Consider the following 20,115-nt stretch of genomic DNA (forward strand, 5'->3'; position numbering starts at 1 on the left):
TGTCTACTTTTTAATGCATGTATGCATACATACACACATACATATAAGCTTATCTACTGCACATGTACTTTTTACGGGAAGTCTGTTCAATTTCGACATACTTATACATATGTACATATCTACTATATTCTTCTGGAAGTCTGTTCAATTGTGAGTATATTCTTATATACATATGTACATACGGGTGATTGCAATTAAACAGACTTCCAGTTATTTAGCGTAATGCATTATTTATATGGAGAAGATATTTAAAACTTGTTTTGCTTATATATTTTCTATTTTATGCATTATTTCTTTTGTGCATTCGTTCTAATTATGCTAACTATAAAGCATTTTGTTGATATTTTTTTTGGTTAGGTATTTTAGCTTAAATACGATCACAGTCTGACAAACGGCTTTGTTGTTGTTGTTGTTGTTGCACAAATTACAAATATACAAACATTTTATGCTAAATACACACAAATTACAACATATAATTTACTAAGTGTCTTGAGCAGCCATTCAATTAGTTTTAGCACTGGGAAGGGGGGTCAGGGCATTCCCTTCTGTCCTGAACCGGCACCGGCACCGGCACCTGAACCGGAACCACTTTCGTATAGTTCCGGTGAGCTAGTGTGCGATTGCAATTGGGCCAATACATTGCCATCGCTCTCTGTCTGGATGAGCATGGGAATTTGCTGCGGCAGGTCGCTCGTGGCCCACAAATACAAGTCTAACGTCTTCTCGGTGCAGTCGGCTATGAAACGGACAAAGGGCCGTATGTCGCCCTCATTGGCCAGCTTAAGGAAATGATAGTACTGGCTGCGCTGCTGTTTGGGTATGATCACCGGCGGATAGCCGGCGCGCATGAGCAACGTGTTCATCAGCAGGCGCGAGGTGCGCCCGTTGCCGTCCACAAACGGATGGATGTGCACTAGTTTGTAGTGGGCCAGTGCAGCATAGCTGTGAGGGGGAATTGGAAAAGTTACTGTTAGAAGCTTATCAGGATTGATATCAGCCTCACTCACTTGACCGGATGCAGCGAGTTGCTCTGCTCCGAGTTAAGCCAATGTTCGAATCGCTGCATCAATATGGCCAAATCACCTGGACCGGGTGGTATATGACCACCCACATAGACCTGATTGCGACGAAATTCGCCGCCTTCGATGGGATCCACATGGCCCAGCACGCGTCGATGCAGCTCCAAGATGTCCTTCAGTGTGATATATAATCTGAAAGAGAAGATGATGCAGATGAAATGATTCATAAGCATTATTCCTGTCCATTTGCACGACTTACTTCTGCACCAGACTTGCATTGATATATTTCATGGCCAAGTCCATGCCCAGAATTTCGTTGTGCTCGTCAATTGATTTGCCATCGACAGCCATCCGGGTTTCCAGCACAGAGCGCGTCTGTGCCAATGTCATTGTGTTGCCTTCAATGCCAACTGAATGATATATGTGCTGGAAGTAAGCCTCCTTCTTGGCTCGTCTCAACGCAGAGTTTGCCTCGTGTATGGCCGACAGAGCATCCCGTTTCTCATCCAGCGAGCTGAGCCGACGCTCGTCCAGTAGCTGCACCACATCTGCCGTGCGCTGACGATTGGCCAGCGCTTCAGTATTGCTTGGATTGATGCTGAGCGCCTGGAAGTAATACTGATCTGCCAGCACAATATTCCGTTGATTATGTTCGAGAAATTCGCCGTAGCGTAGCAGCACTTCCGGATGCTTGGGAGCCAGGGCAAGGGCATGCTCAAAGAGACGCGCCGCCTTGTCATCCTTGCCCGTCATATACATCTCTTGGGCGAGACGCAGTGCACCCATTGCCTCTTTTATATTAGTCTCCTCCGCCTCCGACAAGCTAGCACCGACGCTATCACTTACGCTCTTATCGTAGAACTCCTTGAACGCATTCAGCTCATCCACCGAGTATACGGCGAATTCATCGCGCGTCTGCAAATAGTGAGCCGTTGGCAGATGATGCAGTCGCAGTCGCCAGCCCAGCAGCGAGCCCGACGACGATGTCAGCGCATGGAAGCCAAATGCTGCCAAGCAGCCGGCAATGAAGAACAGGGCAAAGCGATATGTTGATTGAAGCGTGGTCTGTTTCTGTTGCTGTTGCAGTTGCTGCTGCTGTTGTCCTTGTTCTGGTTGCTCCTCTTCCGTTGCTTTGCCTGTTGCCATTGCCTAAGGCAATAAAATATTAAAGATTATTTTTTGTAGGATTTCGTTATAGCGAATATGCCACGTTACTAACCATTGTTTCGCTGGCCTCGGTATTAGTTGTGGGCCCGTTTCTGTTTCACAGTAGTTTTATACACAGTGCCCAGCTGATACATTTTAAGCCTGTTCGTGGGCGTTTTGCAAACAAATCAACCACGTATTTCATAGATACCAGTCTGTATCCTAGCGATGACAGCGTGTGCGATATTTTGAACGTGTCGATAAAATGTCGACTGAGTACAGCAATGATATCGAAAAATTGAATATTCAAGCTTTACAACAATTTTTTAAATTCATAAATAATTTTAAAAAATGTGTTTGCTTAGCCAGGACAGTTCGAATTATTACACCTAGAAGTGAGTAATTTAAATGCATTTAAATAAAAAAAATAATTTTGTAATACAAAAAAATTTAATGTAAAATAAATAGTTTAGCATAATTTTTTTAATTATTTCTTTAACATCATTAATAATGAACATTTTTACAACTTTCTCATATATCAATATGCATACAATATTCCTATGATATATATTTATTTGTTGATTTTATGTTGTAAACTAATTATTTGCAGGCTCATCTCTAACGCGCAATTTATTTGCTTGTCCGGCCCTGGTTTTCGATTTGTGACGAGCACTCTACTTCAGCTACGTAACGCTAGATGGCGCTAACAGCTCTTAGATTAGTCAGAATTGAAAAATTGCGCGAAGATAAAACCGGATAGCCGAATCCAATTTGAATGCAAAGTCAAGTTTGAAATTTAACGTATTAAATTCTTAGAATTTACATATTGTATGACTAACTTATTAATTGATTGTCATACTTTTAATTTATTTATTTTACTTTTTATTTTTGCATTCAAATGCTGCAACAATTTTTTTTTTTTTTGCCAATTGTCATAAATTAATTTGATTTGATGATTTATGATTTTTGAAAATGTTTTGCGGCACAAGGCTATTAAGCATATCTCTTGTGGTTTTTCGAGTTAATTATTTTGTGGCTTCTAATTTAAAGAACTTGTTCTAAATTCAAATGAAATATCAATATCAAAGATGATATGAAATTTATACCTAAATGGGTTTTCCCTTGCGGTTTTATTTTCTACGCCAATTCAATTGACAAAAATTCAAAAAACAAAGTTTTTGTTAAACTTCTGCAAGGTCACTTAAAAATCTTTAAGCATATTTATGTAGAGCTTTTGTAGAATTTTTAAATTCAATATCCATATCAACTAGGATGTTATGTTTACACCTAATGGTTTTTTGAATGGTTCTTCCCTTGCGATTTTTTATTTATTTTTTGTTTTAGACAGTTCAATTGAAATGACAAACTTTTTATTCAACTTTTACAAGGTCACTAAAAATCTTTTCATTTGCATATATATATATGTATATACATATATAAGCAAGCATCTATTTTCTTCTTAATTGTTTTGAATCACTTTTAAACACCGCAATACTTGAGACACCCACTCAAACGACGCGCCTCCCTTGACATCCATCACGTAGAGCATCTAGTAGTATGTCGCTGTCGTGTAACAAATGTTCTCTGAGCAACCCAGGAGCTTATATGAGATCATTTACTCATATGCATTTGCAAGTAAATTTCATTTTATTTTCGATCTATTGTCATTGGGTGTAAACAAAATCAAATCGCACAGAGCTACCGGCTTGTGAGTCACAAATGAGCTCATTAGAAGTGCCCAATACAGGTTTCTGTCTTTGAACTATGACGTCCAAAATGATCTGAGTTTTATATTTAGTACATTTTCATATGTTTTGATTTGTTTTTTATTTTCTATTTTGATTTTTTACAAATATATAAAACTCATTCAATTGATAACAGTCAGACAGCTCTTTCAGAGCATCCCCGCTCTCACTCTCTCTCTCTCTCTCTCTCTTTGTCCGTGTCTCTCGCTTCCTCGCTCTTCATCTAACTCAAAAATTTTCAAATAAAAGCTTTACACAATCCGCTCGGCTGTCAGTTGCTGTTCGGCAGCGCAACGCAGCGCAACCTTTTCGTCTACGAGATCGGTGGAGTAACTAACGGTACAAGCGGATTATAGTGAAAGTGAATCAATAGTGTCCCATGTGCGAATCCTGTCAATTCTAATCTGATTTGTTCATTAAAATAATATAGAGCTCAATTCGAGCGCTCGCAGTGTGAATTCTAAGTGAGAGTGAGTACAATATATATAGATGAATATATTCAGATTGCAGTATTATTAGTATATATAGTATATATAGTATATATATACATATATATATATATATATATATATGTATATTTATATTAGTGCATCCAAAAATAGCCACCGCCTGCACTCTGGCTGCATTACCAGCGTTAGCCCCCAAAATAATTTGTTCCAGAAATAAATGATTGTTCGTAATAGAGATATAACCATATGTGACACAAATGGAGCATTGTTTATGCATCGGAAAATCTGTTGATTTATGGCCACAGAATAAATTGAACACATAGAGCATATATAAATCAATATTGTGTAAATTCTATGCCTATATGAATTTTCAATTGAAATAAATTCTTTCATAAAATAACAAAAATTACCACGTACGCATTAAAGACTTATCAACCCAAGACCGGATGGAAGATGCTTCCCAACCTGATACATTAATAATAAATAAAATAAAATTCATTAAACAATCTGAGACAGTCAAAAGACAACAGCAAATTGCTTCGACAAAACGAGACTGAAAAAAAAAAAAAAAAACATTATCGGCTGGCTAACCTTTTGTGATCCTCAGTTGTTTGATAATCCCTGACTGAACTAGATTCGTGCGCCATGCGGTTATCAGCCAAAAAAAAATTTTTTCTGTTCATTTCGTATTGAAGCTACTTATTGTAATATATGTAAAATTCCTGTTATTATTTGTAACACATTTATCAATCATGAATGACACAGTTCTTGTTTTTCCCTCTGAACTTTGCTCTAGTTAGCCCAGAATGCGAGCTCTGGGCGTGTGCGCGTTGCTCTTGGCTCTGGCCAGCTGCCAGGGCTACAACAGCTTCAGATCGAGCTATAGCAGCAGCTCCTCTTCATCATTTGGCAGCGGCGGCAGCGGCGGCGTTGGCCAATCGCAGGCATTGATACAGGGTCAAGCGCAGCTAAACAGCTGGGCCTACAATCATCTGAATGAGGTGCGCGAGTTTGCCAATCGACTGACCCAGGAATACAATGCCATGTCCACGGGCAGCCGCAACATTATGGGGCATTCACTGCCTTGGAGTGGTGAGTACCATGATAACTATGTTTGGTTCCATTAGGCGGATCTGCTTCTATAGACAATTTAGTTCCGCTAGACTCTTAGACCATAGCTAATTAGTTTAAATTCAAGTTATCTATCGTAATGTGTCATTTATGTAGATGAAAATATTTTAATTTTCTGAGAAGTATTAAAAAAGATTTGATATTCTGAGAAGCTTCTTAATAAGTATATACTATATCCTCTGAGAATTGAAATCGATGATATGATATTCTGATAAACTTTTCAAGAGTTCTCAAATTTTTGTTTATTTATTTAGAATTATCAAATGTAGATTTTTCTGCTCACTGTAAAATACTCATATACATTTAATTAGACTCGTCAGGAAGTGTTGGGAGTAAAAGGGTACATTAGCCCTTTATAATGACGAATCTTTACGTATATCCATTCGCCCATCCTTCTGTCCGTAATGTTTTTCGCCGCTATTGAAACTAGACATATATTCGTTATCGCTTTTGGCCTCTGAAGTAAAATGATTTCCCAGATTTTCCCCTAAGTTCGTGGCAAATTAAAAATTTCTATAACTAGTAATTGTATAGAATCTAGAAAATCTATACGATATAACAAAGAGTGAAATAACTAGAAATGGTTTACTATATATATCAGAAATACTATAGTTTAAAGATACTGCGATAATTTTTAATATATACTCGTCTCAATAATCCAAGACAAGAGAAATATAATAAACAATTTCATATATGCCTTTAGAGGGGCGTGACAAATAGGGTCTTTCATAATTTTAGGGCTAGCGCAATCAATCTATATACGTAATTTAGAGTTAAAATTCTCAAATTTATATATTATATAAAATTATAAGCTCTGCGGCCTAATCTATAGATTTATAAATTATTATAATTTATATATATGGGGCGTGACAAGTTTTGTCTCACTGCAATATTCTTCAAAACATATTTGAATTCTGTTATCAGATTATTTTTAATCACTTAAATTGGGTTAAATGAATACCGATGCAATTGTAAATATTCTTGAATTAATTTTAATATGTATATTATAGAATTTTTAAATCTAAAAGATTTAAATAGTCATCGGAAATAATGTTTTCATTTTGTTATATATATTCTTAGAATTATTTAATATGTGTTAGAAGTTCATTGAGACAGAGAATATAAATTACCTAAATTGAAATTGATTTATTTTTTATTACCGGACACCATAAAACAAGGCGTGATTACTCTAATCTAAATTTGTATATATGTACATATAATTGTGAAACACTGATAATAGGGAAAGGTTCAGCTAAAGTTCACTTAGTTTGTTCACTGCGCCCAATTCAAATTGTAGTCAAAATAATACCTTCATCGGTCTACTTAGTGATAGAGGTAGAAAAGCTAAGAGAAAGGCCTAATTAATTGCTGCATAGCCATTTAAAAAAAAAAATTTTTTTTTTGCAAGATTATTTTTATATTTGAGTCTGAAATAAAAAATGACATCATTATTGGCCGTGACACCATATGATGCCTTAATCTTGCACAATTCTCTATCAGAAGACGTAATCGTAAAGTGAAACTGACCCTATACTAATTCGACTTGAAGTAAGAGTGGGAAAAACAAATTGTTTTTATGAGAATCGCAAAGAAGGGCGATAAGTACATGAGAGTTTGTGCAAAGAGAAAATTGTATAATTATTTGTAATATACAAACTTTTACTAAATATCTTTATTTCTTCTTCTTCTTCTAGCTAGTATACAGCAGCTGAGTGGTAAGAGCGCCAGCGAATTGGATGCTCTCTGCTTGCAGATCAGTCAGAAGCTGGTGAATGACATGCATCAGGGACTGCTCAGCTATAACAACATTGTGCAGCCGGCATTTTTCGATAGCAAGGCAGCGGAGGCGTTGGAGAATTATGCCACTGGCAGCACACAGCAAATTGTGGAGCTGAGTCCATTCAAGGCCGTCGATTTGAGTGGCTTCGATGAGGTGAAAAACTATGAATATCCGGCCGAGGTGAAGGTAATAGACGGCAAGACCTATTTGGTGCATCGCAATTGCACAGAGGCCACCAAGATATCGAACAGCTATGCCGGCAATGCAAATGCTCAGCTGACTCATGGTTATTACCCACAGAATCCGATCACTTCCCTGCCCTCTGGCAGAGTCACAACATTGAGTCGCCAGTCATCGTCGTTGCAGGACTGGATTGGACAGCGAATGGAGCCGACTGTGGTGGATTACAGATCGGTGGTTAGCATCGATAATAGTCGACCTCTGCCGACCTATAGCCAAATAACGGCAATGCCATCTTTTGGTCAGCCCAACTCACCCGGCTCGAGATCAACGGTGACAGTGAGGCGTTTCAATAAGACCATCACAACGCATCCCGATGGCACCAGCTCGGTGGATGGCTCCGAGGCTCATCAACGATGGGAGAACGGTCAGCTGGTGTACGATAATAATCGGCCTTTCGGTCAATCATCGGTGCCGCGCGACGAGCAGTGGAAACGCGAAGAGCGCGAGCACTTCTTCTGGTATCTGACGACACCGCAGCGCCTTGAGGACTGGCAGCATCAGCATGAGGATCGTTTACTGGCGGTGGCGCATCGCTATCATACCACCTTGCCCGTTCTACTGGAATTCCATCGTCGTGAGCTGTCGCGTTATCAGGCGTTGTTGGCGCAGTATCAGGCACAGGTGCAGGATGCCACGGCCTGGCAGCAACGGGAGCGGGGTCGCCTCGATTGGCTAATACATCAGAATAGTTTCACAGCCCAAGACTTTGATCGCTGGCAAATGGAGAATAGCGCCAAGCTGCGTCAGCTGGCGCAGAGCAATGGCGTCTCGCTGGAGCAGCTGCTGCAATGGCAGCGCCAGGAGCTGCAGCGCCTCCATGTCTACTTCAATAAGGTCAACGACTCGCTCAGCCCTCAAGTGCCGCAAATACCGAACCAAATCTCCATACACGAGTCCAGCTCACTGATTGAGGACAATGCTCAGGAGCAGCAGCGCCTCAATGAGCTCATTCGCCAGCACAACGCGACAATTGCCAAACTGCAGAGCTCCATACTCAGCGACCAGCAGCGGCTGAAGGATCTCTCGATCAAGTATCAGGGCGACATGCAGAGTCAGACGCAGTGGCTGCGCGGCGAGGTTGCACGCATTGGTGATCTCATCAAGGAGCAGAATGAGCAGGTGACCCGACTGAGTGCCTGGCAGAGTTCGGAGCGCGCTCGTCTGGAGTCCATGCTGAAACAGCATCGTGGCAGCCTGAGCGAGCTGCGCCAGCAAATGGCCCAAGACAGAAGCTATGTGCAGAATTTGGCGGCCAAATATCGTGTGGGTGTCGATGAGCTGGAGAAGTGGCAGCGCGAGGAGCTGCAGCGCCTGCAATTGGCTGGCCAGCAGCAGCTGGAGAGCCATATCAAGGATTGGCAGAGCAGCGTCAGTGCGCAGCTGCGCAACATTATTGGCCAGAATCAGTTGACGATCGAGGAGTTCCAGAACTCGATCATTAATGATCGTGCACGCTTGGAGCAATTCGCACGCACCTATAAGGTGCGCGTGGAAGAGATCGAATCGTGGATCAAGAGCGAGCTGAAGAAATTCCAATCGGAGGGCCTGCTCAAGGAGGTGGAGGAGCAATTGGCGTCGTGGCAGCAACGCGAACGCGAACGACTTCAGGCTCTGGTGCAGCACAACTCGCTGACTGTGGAACAGCTGGAGGCAAAGATCAAGAGCGATCAGGCGCACTTCTTTGAGTTGGCCAACACGTATCAGGTGCGCGTCGAGGATATTCAGGATTGGCTGAAGAAGGAGCTGTTGCGCCTCCAAGCCGAGGGTCTGATCAAGGCAGAGGCCCTCAAGGACTGGCAGGTGGCCGAGCGCCAGCAAATCGCCAAGCTCGTGCAGCAAAACAAATATTCTATTGATGAATTCGAGCGCAAGCTATTGGCTGATCGTGCCCGTCTAAACGATTTGTCAAAGACCTACAATGTAAAGGTCTCCGAGATTGAGCAATGGATCCAGTCCGAGGGCGAGCGTCTGCAGCGCGAGGGACAGCTGCACATGGAGACGCAGCTGAACAACTGGCAGAAGATTGAGCGCCAGCGCCTGCTGGATCTGATCAACAAGAACAACTTGTCCATTGAGGAGCTGGAGATGAAGATTGGCAAGGATCAGACCCATTTGTACAGCCTGGCCCAACAGAACCAGGTGCGCGTCGAGGAGATCGAGCAATGGATCAAGCAGCAAATCCAGAAACTCCAAAGCGAAGGCCTCATCGAGATGCAGCGCCTGAAGAACTGGCAGCTGGAATGGCGCGGCAATCTGACGAACATGGTGCAGGAGCGCGACTACACAGTGGAGGAGTTCCATAAGTGGCTGCTCGAGGATCGGGCACGTCTGCAGAATTTGGCCATGCAGCACAACGTGCAGATCGAGGAAATCGAACAGTTTGTGAAGAAGGAGGAGCAGCGTTTCATCGGCATGGGCCTGCTCAAGCCCAGCGAGAAGCTGACCAATTGGCAGGAGGTGGAGCGACTACATTTGAAGAATCTGGCCCAGCAGCAATACAAGTCCACCGAGCAGCTGGAGGCACGTTTGCGTCAAGATCGCGAGCTGCTAGAGAAACTGGCCACTCAGTACAGCGTGCAGGTGGAGGAGATCGAGAACTGGATGAAGCAGGAGCTGGCACGCATGCGTGACGAGGGCAAGCTGCAAATCGATAATCTCACCTCGTGGCAGCTGGCCGAACGTGAGCGCCTTGAGGCATTGCTCAAGCAGAACAAGCAATGGAGCGCCGAGGAACTGCAAGCGGAGCTTGCCAACGATCGGGAACACATGCAAACGATGGCCTTCCAGTACCACACCTCCGTTGAGGAGATCGAGCGCTGGGTGCAATCCGAGATCGAGCGGCTCAAGCAGCAGGGCAAGCTCAACATTGAGCAGATGACGGCTTGGCAACAGGCCGAACACCAGCGCATTCTGTCGCTGCTCCAGTCCCAGTCCAACATAACCATGGAACAGTTTGCAGCCAAGGTGAGTAGACTTATTTAATTATGTGTATATGTATATGTATGAATAAAATAATTTCAAATAGTCTCGAATTTCATGCTGTGAATTTAAATTTTTTTTATTTGAATATTAGTTTTTAAACAGGTATTTCATTTTAGATTAATTTTTATGTATTGCAATTTTACGACCTTATTTAATTTTTATTGATTTATTGCTTATCCACGAAATTTAGTGTCAAATTGATATTTGAAATTTTTGCGGTTCAGTTACAAATTTTTATATTTTATTAGTCAATTTTAATTAATTTACAATTTATCACAACTGATTTATTATTTTTGATTTTATTTGATTTTTTCCGATAATTTTTTGTTGTATAGTTTTTGATGTCATTTAGTGTAATTTTTATTTTTTACCTTATTTTTTAAGCATATGAATTTCAATAGGTATTTGAAGATTATTTATTAAGTCCCAAAGTAGTATACTGTCTGTTTTGTTTTTTGGTACACATAGTGAATGTTTATAAATTCAAATATTAAAATATCATAAATTTAAATCTTGTATTTCATATTTAATGTTAATTGACATTTAATTCGATATGTTTGTTGGCTAATTCAATTCAAATTAATTAATATCATACTTATCAAACAGAAATTTATAGTTTTTTATGACTCAGTTGAAGAGAGAGAGAGAGAGAGAGAGAGAGAGAGAGAGAGTAAGCGAAAGAGAGAGAGAGAGAATAATATTTGTGCTGCTATTTTTAAATTTAAAAAAAAAAAAAAAAACCTAAAATCGAATGGTCTATTATAGTATAAATTTTCAAAAAATATCAAGCTAAAAATGCCTAAAATTCCAAACGTAAACAAATGTTATTTCCAAGCTATTTTTAAATCAAGAACGAAAATATTTTGGGGGAACTTTAAAAATGTGATATCCTTAAATATAATAATGGCTCAGAATTTATTTATAAAAAGGCTCTAATTTAAGAGAGGTTTAAAAAATATAAATATATTTATAGTTTTTAAACGATCTACTGATCTCATCTCTCATATCAATCTTTTAATCCCATTACAGGTGCAGAACGATCGTCATTTTCTACTCAGCCTCGCTGAGCAGCATCATGTGAGTGTTGTTGAAATCGAGAGATATATCCAGCAGGTCCTTGATGATCTGCAGAAGAAGGGACAATTTGAAATTGAGAAGCTGCAGAATTGGCAATTGGTTGAGCGAGATTATATCAAGACGCTGATTGCCGAATATAAGAATGGACTGTCCACAGCCGAGTTTGAGCAAAAGCTGAGAGAGGATCGTGCGCATCTCAACCAGCTGGCTGATCAGTATCGGGTGAATGTGGAACAGATTGAGGAATGGATGATATCGGAGCTGAAACGTTTGAGAGGAAACACGGAGACATCGCTGAGATCGCTCAGCGCTTGGCAAGTGTCAGAGCTGGAGCGGCTGCAGAATCTGCTCAAAGAGCAGACACACATCAGCTATGTGGAATTCGAGATGGAGCTGCAGAAGGAACGTGAACGTCTGCGCCAGTTGGGCAATCAATATTCGGTGAATGTGGAGGAAATCGAGCAATGGTTGCGCCAGCAACTGATCAACCTGAAGACCACGGGCAATGCCAAGGTGGAGAAGTTGGCCAAGTGGCAGATTGAAGAGCAGGAGCGACTCATTGAGTTGCTGTTGAAGCACCAGCAGGATATGAACTATGAGGATGTGGAGCGTGAGCTAAGCAAGGATCGTGCCCATCTGGAGAGCTTGTCGCAAACGAATCACGTGAGCATTGAGCAGGTCGACAATTGGCTGCACGACGAGCTGCGTCGTCTGCAGGACTCGGGACTGGTGCAATTCGAAAAGCAAACTCAATGGCAGAAGCAAATCAGCAACGGCTTCAACAATTGGCTCAAGCAACAGCAGGACTCGGCCACCTATCAGGAGTTCATGGATTTCTTGAAGCGTGATAAGTCACGTCTGAACGGCATTGCCAATGACTATCATCTGACCGTGGAGCAGGTGGAACAGTGGGTGCAGAAGGAAACGGCACGCCTTTCCCTGATTGGTGTCATTGAGAAGCCGCAAGATAATTTTCGCTACGAAGAGATCATCAGCATTACGGATCAGTCGGCTAATTCGCAGCCCTGGAAGGAATACGTGACCGCACGGCTTCGCAGTGAAGCGCATCTGAAGCCGATGACGTGGCAGGAGTTCCGAATGTATTTGGTGCGCAACAAGCCGAACTTTGAGCGACTGGCACAGCAATATCACATCACAGTCGAGGAGATTCACTTGTGGCTGGAGGAGTCAGCCCGCCAATTGGCCGATGAAGGACTCATCACGGGCACCGTCACCGTCGAGGAGTGGCAGCTGAAGGAGCAGCAGCATATACAGGATTTGATCAATCAACAGCTGCGCCGTCGCCAGAAGTGGACCATTGAGGAGCTGCAACTGAAGCTGCTTAATGACCAGAAGCATTTGCTGGACGTAGTGCGTCAGTATCAGATCACCATCGAGGAGCTGAAGGTCTGGTATAAGAATGAGTTGAAGCGTCTCTTGGATTTGCGTAAGATTGAGCGAGGCTATGGCCTGTCGTGGCAAACAAAGGAACTGGAACGCATCTACCAGACCGTTGTCCGTCATCCCATCAATCGCAATGCACTGGAGCAGCTGTTGTTGCGCGATGTGGCCATATTGGCGCCACAGTATCGTGTGACCGTTGAGGAGCTGCGCATCTTCATACACGAGAAACTGCAGCGTTTGGCGGACATGGGTCTAATTGTCGATTCCACGGTCGTGGGCAATGACTGGAAGGAGCAGGAGCGTCAGCGCTTACGTCAGATTGGCTCCAGCGTCATTATCACCGACGGAGAGCTATTGCAGCTGCTCGCTTCGGACACCAACTATCAGCAGGAGCTTGCCCGTCTCTATGGCGTGGGCCTTGAGCAACTGGCGCCCATCCAGAGCATATACGTTGGCAATATGGCCAAGGAGCATCTGCTTGAGCAACGTAACCTCATTGTGCTCGCACCCTGGCAGCAGAAGGAGCGCGATCGTCTCTACGGCTTCATTGGCACCCAGAACATGACGCTGCGTCAGCTGCGCGACTGGCAGCGCCAGAGCGAGGAAACGAGACGTGAGGTCAAGGAGTGGCAGCTCAAGGAATTCGAACGCATCATGGCTGTGGCGCGTTACTATGGCATCTCACTCATCGAACTGCAACAGTTCCGCGAGGAGGAACTCCAGTATCTGACCTACTTGAATCATCGCAAACTGCTGCCCGAGTCCGAGGTACAGAACTGGGAGTCCAAGCAGCACTGGCGTTTGCAGAAGCTGCAGACAAAGTACAAGAAATATGGCCAGGATCTCAGTATCTGGCGTCGTACGCTGTATCTGCTAAGTCAGGGATTGATCAGTCTGCCTGGTGGCAATGCGGGCTATATCATCGATTCCGGCACCACCAATGCAACCGCCGTCCAGAAACCCATTTTCTCCAAGGATCGCGGCGACCAGCCGCCTCACATCTACGAGGAGGCATACAATGAAGACGATGAGCCCGGACTGGAGGGTGAAACAAAGGCACCAAGACCACTGCCCATTGTGTCGACACCACCGCCGTTGCCCTATCATCGCCGGGTTCCTTCTAACGCCAATATAGGCTACGATTATCGTCGCACGGACTACACGTTCAATGTGCCCGCGGGCAGCGTTGCGGCATCGGCCACTGGCGGAGCCGATGGTTCATCGGCCTCGGCCAGCGCCTCGTTAGGCAAGTGGAGTCGTGCCGCAGGCGATGAGCCCATTTCACAGCAGCAGGTTCAGATCGAGGACTTGGGCCAGCAGCAGCAAGAGGACTTGGGCTGGAATGATGGCCAATTCGATGGTGGACAACAGCAACAGGAGCAGGAACTGGCCTGGAACTCCAACTACCAACTAGGCAGCGATGCTGGCCAAACGCAGCAACAATTGCTGGACGACAAAGACGATTTGGGACAACGGCAGGTCGAGGACCTAACAGGCCAGGCCTATGGCCATAGCTATGGCTCCAATTATGGCCAGCTGCAACAAGCGCAGCCAGCTGAGACAACGGTAAGTTATATAACGTTTAAATGGATATAGAAATATTGAGGAACAAGCGATATTTTCAGCACTTTAGGTAACTATAGTTGAAAATCGTTAATAGGATATATAAAAATATATATAGGACTATTGATTTAATCACTTCGAATATCAAATGTTGATTTATCTGATATATTTTACGGGGTCGGGATATTCGACTAATCTATATTAAAAGTAGGACTGATAGAAATTGATATATCAATTGATTTAATATATAATTAAGGATATTGAAATTTTCAGCTTTTTGGGGTATATAAATTTGGAGTGGGATAAGATATTAGAAGGATGGATACGTATGCTCTTATAAAATATATACAAATATAATGTAAATCCTGGCATGGACAAATTTTAGTTACTTCAAATATAGTCGATCAGCTTGGGTAGACTATAAAAGATATAGGTCTGCAGAATAAAAAAGAGTTTAGTTATTTTTCGAATGAAACAATTTAGATCACTTTGAGGTAGAGAAAGAGAGACCCCTGCAAAAATGGGTCTCATTTCGGATATAGATCTATTTTTAAATATATGTATAACAAATCATTCCAATTAGAATTAACGCTTAATGCTTAATGCTATGCTTTCTATCCAAATATACCACATATACTTATACATAGATCTCTAATTTTCAATTGCAGCCGAAGCCCAGTACATTCGAAAATTTCAAGAATAAGATAACCGGAATCTTCGGTTAGACCTCGAGAGACACAACACGAACTGCCATAAAGACTTAAGTGCAACGAAACGAAAACGAGCCAAAAAATGCAATAAAACTAAAGGGCCAGAAAAAAAGTAAAAATAAACACGAATCACAAATGTGAATAAATTGTTTTCTACAAACGTTTCTTTAATCAGTTTAGGTTTAGTCTTAAAAGGAAAAGATTTTTTGTCGGTCGCAGTTGAACCGCAACAACAACTACTACTAAATATACATATACATATAGATACATGTGTAATACTCGCTCTATAAGGACGTACCTTTGTATTTTGTTTGCATTTTCCCTAATAAACTTTGAAAATATAATTATTAATTCTTTGCATTTGTGTGTGCATTCAATAATCATATTCATATTCATATTCATATTCATCTTTATAATCAACTGCATTAAGCATAAATCTCTCAAACATAACGAAATGGAGCATATACATATTTAATTATATAATATATTTAACTGCTATATAAGTTCTGTAAGTTCTCTTCTTCAAGTGGGTGCATCTCTTTTTGATCGCTGAATCCGCATAAAAATTATTTAGCAAATATATTTAACAGAATTTGTATGTAATATTTGCTTTATAATTGCCATATAATAAGTTATCCAGGTGTCAAATTCATAGGATAGTTCTAGTGTGTCTATGGGGCTACTTGGTAGCGCCAGAGCTAAAAGAAAGAGTGAGTGTGTGTGAGTATGTGTGTAGTTTGCGAGGCACTTAAATTGCGCAATAATTTAGTTTGGAGTTTCCGTGATATCGTATCCAAAGTTCATAGTTTCATTTAGGAATAGAATTGGATCTAATTTTAGTCAATGTACACTTGCAGATCGTATGATCTTGGTCGCCTTGGTCGTGATCTCCTGCCTGCTTTAAACAGAGCTCATAATTATTCATAACAGGATCAATTTATATTCTATTACAGCTTTCAATGAAACATAATTTAGTTGAACAAAATTAACTTTACTTTATCTAATAATTAATAAATATCTCTTCTAGTTATCTCTTCCATATGCAAGAGTATCTTCGGCAGTCCGAAGTATTTCTAATTTTTTGCAACATTTTTTGTTCGACATTTCATAAATGTTTCTTTCTTATGGAATGTGTTTCAAACTTAGGCATTAAATATCTGTTGTTAAAAGGTATTTTAAAACATCTATTGGAGCTTTTTCGAAGTATGTTTCTATTATTTCGTTTAGTCCATTCCTTATCATATCATTTCGTTTAGTCCATTCCTCACAGGTCCTAGGTCTCTTGTACATTATTTATACATGTCTTACACGATCTATATATATATATATATATACAGTGCCACAGATCAACTAATATGGATCTCCAGCTCTGAGCCGTTCGCCACACCGAAATGCGATGATCGAAATTGCAATCCTTCGCTGATCTCCTCCACAGCCACGCCCATGCCGACGCTTAAGCCATCGCCAGTCTCTTGAAGCACATGATGTTTCAGCTGTTCGATTTGATGGAGTAGTTTAAGTGTCTCCTCATCCAAGTTGTCATCCTCTTGGCGCAACTGGCGCTGCTGCTCCTGCTCGGCATCGATGTCCCACTCGAGCGACTCGGGCGTGGATATGTGCGACCAGGAGTTCTGCGTCGACGAGCAGCAGGAGGTGCGCGTAAAGGAGCCGCCATAGCGCTGGCCGCTCAGCCGCGCTTGACGCACTGCCGCATGGCGTCCGTGACTGGCGGCCAGCGATGCAGCCGTCGTCAGCTGGTCCAGAGATGAGTAGCACGGCTTGGAGGCGCCGCGGGGCGGTGTATCCTGCTGCGGCTGCTGCTCCTTGTGCTGTCGCTGCTGATACTGGCGCAGCTGTGAGTATTCATGCTCCCACTCCAGATCCAGGGAGGAGCTGGCCCTTGAGCTGGCCATGTGCGTATAGTTCTGCAGCTCCGTCTCCTTGCTGGACGTCGTCGTGGCATTGAGCAGCTTGTGCACATCCAGATTCTGCAACTGTATGTCCGTCAGGGCACTGCAAGCAGTCAATATTTATTCAACTGATTCGAGCCGTTGATTACCAGTTCGCTCTCTCTCACCTGTCGTTCTGCAGCTTCGCATAGCTGGGCTGCTGTTCCCAATATCTGTCCAGAAATTGTGGACATTGCTGTTTCCTCTTGAACTTTAATATGCGATAGACAAGGCCACGCCGCTGGCATCGTTCACTGGCGGCCGACAGCAGCTCTGCTTCCGGTTCATCTGTGCCAGCTGCTGCTGCTGCTGCTCGAGCTCTCGTCCGGGGACGACGCCTGCAAAGAGAACAATGCAATCTGTTAGCTTTACTCTATAGCTGTCATGATGTTGGGTACTATGAATTCATCAGGCAGATAGATATTGAAGTGTAGATGAGGAAAAATAGTTGACCTTATTTTTGTAAAGAGTTGGCAAGTTTTTGGTAACTAAATTTAGTTTATTAAGCTTATAAAATAAATATATGTATGCATATTTAGTTTAACATAAATCAAAAGCAATAATATTCACAATAATTGAATTTCATATTATAGGAATATGATATAGTAATATTCTCAATAATTTAATTTAATATTATAGGCAATATTATTTTGGGAAGATCCTTTCTTTTATTCAGAATATTCGAAAAAAGTTAATTTGAAAATATTTCAGTTGAGATTGATTTTGATCATAGACATGGAAGATATAAAAAGGACACTTTGAAATTTAGAGGAGAGGAAATTCTTAGTTTATTGAAGAAAATTTAGTTTGTTTAGAAGTATTAAAGTATTTATAATTGAAATATTGGGACAATGTTTCATTGCAGATATTAAAAGGAAAGTTGGAACTTTAGATATGGGGTAATTCTTATTCTAAAGTATCTTAAATATTTAATCTGAAACATATTTAAAGCCATTTATAGACTTCAAGAACATAGGTGTTATTGAACGGAGAACTTGGACTATAGATTAGCGGAAATTCGAAACTTGTTTTACAATAGTTTCTTTAATTCTTAACATTAAAATTTTTAGTTGAATGTTTTTTTTATAAATATTCATTTCGTCTCTGCTCTCTCTGTTGTCAACAGCGTTCTCTAGCAACAACTGTACAACTTTACTTAGGGTATTAGGAGGTGAGTGTCCCACATGGGAATCGTCATTCATTTCAGTTGTTTATGTATGGGCGCATGTGAAGCCCCTTCCGGCGATTGTTTTGTGGTGGCACGCACTCAGCCGTTGCATACTTTTAGGCTGTTGACCCTGTCACAGAGCTCGGCGGGTGGTGCTGGTGTGCCGCAAAATATGTTTGCCGATGCAGTTTAAAGCGAAGAGCCTGGCGTGCCATAAAGCGTGACGTTTAATAGCAGTGGAACACACGAATTGCGCTAATTACAAGCCGGGCGATGGGGCGGTGTTGCACTACCTTTAAGCTTCTATTGATTGCCAAGTCAGCAGCACGCAGCACGCTTATTGGATTTGCCCCGCTCTCTATGTGCGTGTGTGTATGCGTGTATGTATGTATGCCACAAGGTAAACAAAATGCAATTTTAATAACTGTGTGCACTAAGCGAATGTAGAAACCAAGGGGGAGGGGCAGGGGCAGTAGTTGGTGGCAGGGCGTGTGGGGCTTACCAAAGAAGCCAGCTGTTGGCGACGGCCGTCACGCAGTTGGTGGAGCTAACGGAGGAGGAAGACGACGAGGCTGTGGAATTTGTGGCGGTGGAGTTTGTGGCGGTGGCGGCAACACAGCTGCTAAAGCATGAACCCATGCTCCACAGCAGCGGATGCTGTTGCTGTTGCCACAGTTTTTTGTTGTTGTTGTTTTAGTTTTTTTTTTTTTTTTTGCTTTCCTCGTTTTCTGCGTCGTCTATTTTCTATAAAGGTTTTTCGTTCTCGCTCCCTTTTTCCGATGCACCTTTATTTTCGCGTTATTAATAAAGCTTTCTCATTTTTTTATACAGTTACGCGTGGCTTAATTGACTCGCTCGGGGCGTCATATTGCGCCCACTTCTGACTTTTCCGATTGTCTAGCTTTTGTTTTGCCTGCTGCGCTGTTGTTGTGATTCGTAAACCACTTGCATTGCTTGAGGTCAAGGCTCACTCTGTTCGTTGTTTGCTCTTTATACTTATATCTCTCTTTCTCTTTTTTCTTTTTTTTTTGGCAATAGTCTGGCCCAGGCGTTTTTCAATGTTACTCCATACACAAATAGTCACACACACGCGCACACACACACACACACCCAAGCACTCACACACTGAGTCGCGCGTAACTGTTTTGACTAAGTGTGGACGTCACTTGGTGACGCACCGCATGATTCCACGGGTTTCCATTCGCTAGCAAACTGAAACATCGAACCGAAACTTTCTGTTCTAGCTCCAGCTGATGGCTGGCAGCCTCGAGTTATGGGTCGGGCAGGGGGCTGTTTATTTTGACAATCAGCTGTTCCCGGAGATTCGTTGCTTTTACCGCTGTCTTTCGAACTGTCAGTTGCTAAAGTCAATAAGGAAGCGTCAAGTGGCAAAAGCTTCTGTTAACCGTCGAAGTAAAAGTTGAGCTTACAGAGTTGAAAGCTCAGTGGCGCTACTGTTAAAGCTTCAGTGAAGCTTTCGGGGTAATAGTGGTAAATTTTAACATTCAAACATAACAGTATGTTAAGCTTTTGCTGCAGGGGGTGAGTATTAACAGTGCTCTGTTACAGGCCTCAAAAATGTTGTCTATCCTCTGCTGTTCAGTGCGCATGGGGCAAGGCGTTAAGCAGAACAGTTTAAGAGCTGATAGTCATGTTAAAAGCAAAAGTTTCACAACAAAAATGTGAAAACCCATTTAGTTAGGCGTGACTTATTTGGTTCATTTAAAAACTATGCGTGTTTTTTTTTTT

General features: G+C 42.1%; 3 protein-coding genes across 5 annotated transcripts; 1 reads left to right on the forward strand and 2 right to left on the reverse strand.

Moving 5' to 3' along the window:
* Positions 1-247: 247 nt before the first annotated feature.
* Positions 248-2,483, reverse strand: LOC6576662 (protein adenylyltransferase Fic). The gene is made up of 4 exons (XM_002002614.4): positions 2,239-2,483; positions 1,279-2,168; positions 1,008-1,211; positions 248-942 (listed from the first exon to the last, which is right to left on the reverse strand). The coding sequence occupies exons 1-4, from the start codon at positions 2,239-2,241 to the stop codon at positions 531-533; spliced, it is 1,509 nt and encodes a 502-aa protein (XP_002002650.1). The 5' UTR covers positions 2,242-2,483; the 3' UTR covers positions 248-530.
* Positions 2,484-4,189: 1,706 nt separating this feature from the next.
* Positions 4,190-15,600, forward strand: LOC6576663 (tiggrin). Of its 3 annotated transcripts, XM_015165307.3 has the most exons (6): positions 4,190-4,380; positions 5,156-5,451; positions 7,185-7,456; positions 7,571-10,477; positions 11,525-14,542; positions 15,208-15,600. In XM_015165307.3, exons 2-6 carry the CDS (start codon positions 5,166-5,168, stop codon positions 15,262-15,264), a joined length of 6,540 nt encoding a protein of 2,179 aa, XP_015020793.1. In that variant the 5' UTR covers positions 4,190-4,380; positions 5,156-5,165; the 3' UTR covers positions 15,265-15,600. The 3 variants fall into 3 exon arrangements, with proteins under 3 accessions (XP_015020793.1, XP_015020792.1, XP_002002651.1); XM_015165306.3 differs by having other exon boundaries at positions 7,185-10,477; XM_002002615.4 differs by having other exon boundaries at positions 5,160-5,451; positions 7,185-10,477.
* A 779-nt stretch (positions 15,601-16,379) lies between these two features.
* LOC6576664 lies at positions 16,380-19,704 on the reverse strand. Its single transcript, XM_002002616.4, has 3 exons — positions 18,869-19,704; positions 17,327-17,536; positions 16,380-17,262 (listed from the first exon to the last, which is right to left on the reverse strand). The coding sequence occupies exons 1-3, from the start codon at positions 19,003-19,005 to the stop codon at positions 16,596-16,598; spliced, it is 1,014 nt and encodes a 337-aa protein (XP_002002652.1). The 5' UTR covers positions 19,006-19,704; the 3' UTR covers positions 16,380-16,595.
* Between the last annotated feature and the right edge of the window lie 411 nt (positions 19,705-20,115).

Source organism: Drosophila mojavensis, unplaced genomic scaffold (genome assembly GCF_018153725.1).
Source record: "Drosophila mojavensis isolate 15081-1352.22 unplaced genomic scaffold, ASM1815372v1 contig_36, whole genome shotgun sequence".
NCBI classification, from domain to species: domain Eukaryota; kingdom Metazoa; phylum Arthropoda; class Insecta; order Diptera; family Drosophilidae; genus Drosophila; species Drosophila mojavensis.

Bases quoted from the DNA above. Each gene is read 5' to 3' on its own strand.
- LOC6576662 (XM_002002614.4), bottom strand. The intron at 1,212-1,278 runs GTAAGTCGTGCA...CTTCTCTTTCAG, and splicing joins AATGCAAGTCTGGTGCAGAA to ATTATATATCACACTGAAGG. The intron at 943-1,007 runs GTGAGTGAGGCT...TCCCCCTCACAG, and splicing joins AACTCGCTGCATCCGGTCAA to CTATGCTGCACTGGCCCACT.
- LOC6576664 (XM_002002616.4), bottom strand. From the start codon at position 19,005: ATGGGTTCATGCTTTAGCAGCTGTGTTGCCGCCACCGCCACAAACTCC. The intron at 17,537-18,868 runs GTAAGCCCCACA...TTCTCTTTGCAG, and splicing joins GCCAACAGCTGGCTTCTTTG to GCGTCGTCCCCGGACGAGAG. The intron at 17,263-17,326 runs GTGAGAGAGAGC...GACTGCTTGCAG, and splicing joins GCGAAGCTGCAGAACGACAG to TGCCCTGACGGACATACAGT.
- LOC6576663 (XM_015165306.3), top strand. From the start codon at position 5,166: ATGCGAGCTCTGGGCGTGTGCGCGTTGCTCTTGGCTCTGGCCAGCTGC. The intron at 5,452-7,184 runs GTGAGTACCATG...TTCTTCTTCTAG, and splicing joins GCATTCACTGCCTTGGAGTG to CTAGTATACAGCAGCTGAGT. The intron at 10,478-11,524 runs GTGAGTAGACTT...ATCCCATTACAG, and splicing joins TGGAACAGTTTGCAGCCAAG to GTGCAGAACGATCGTCATTT.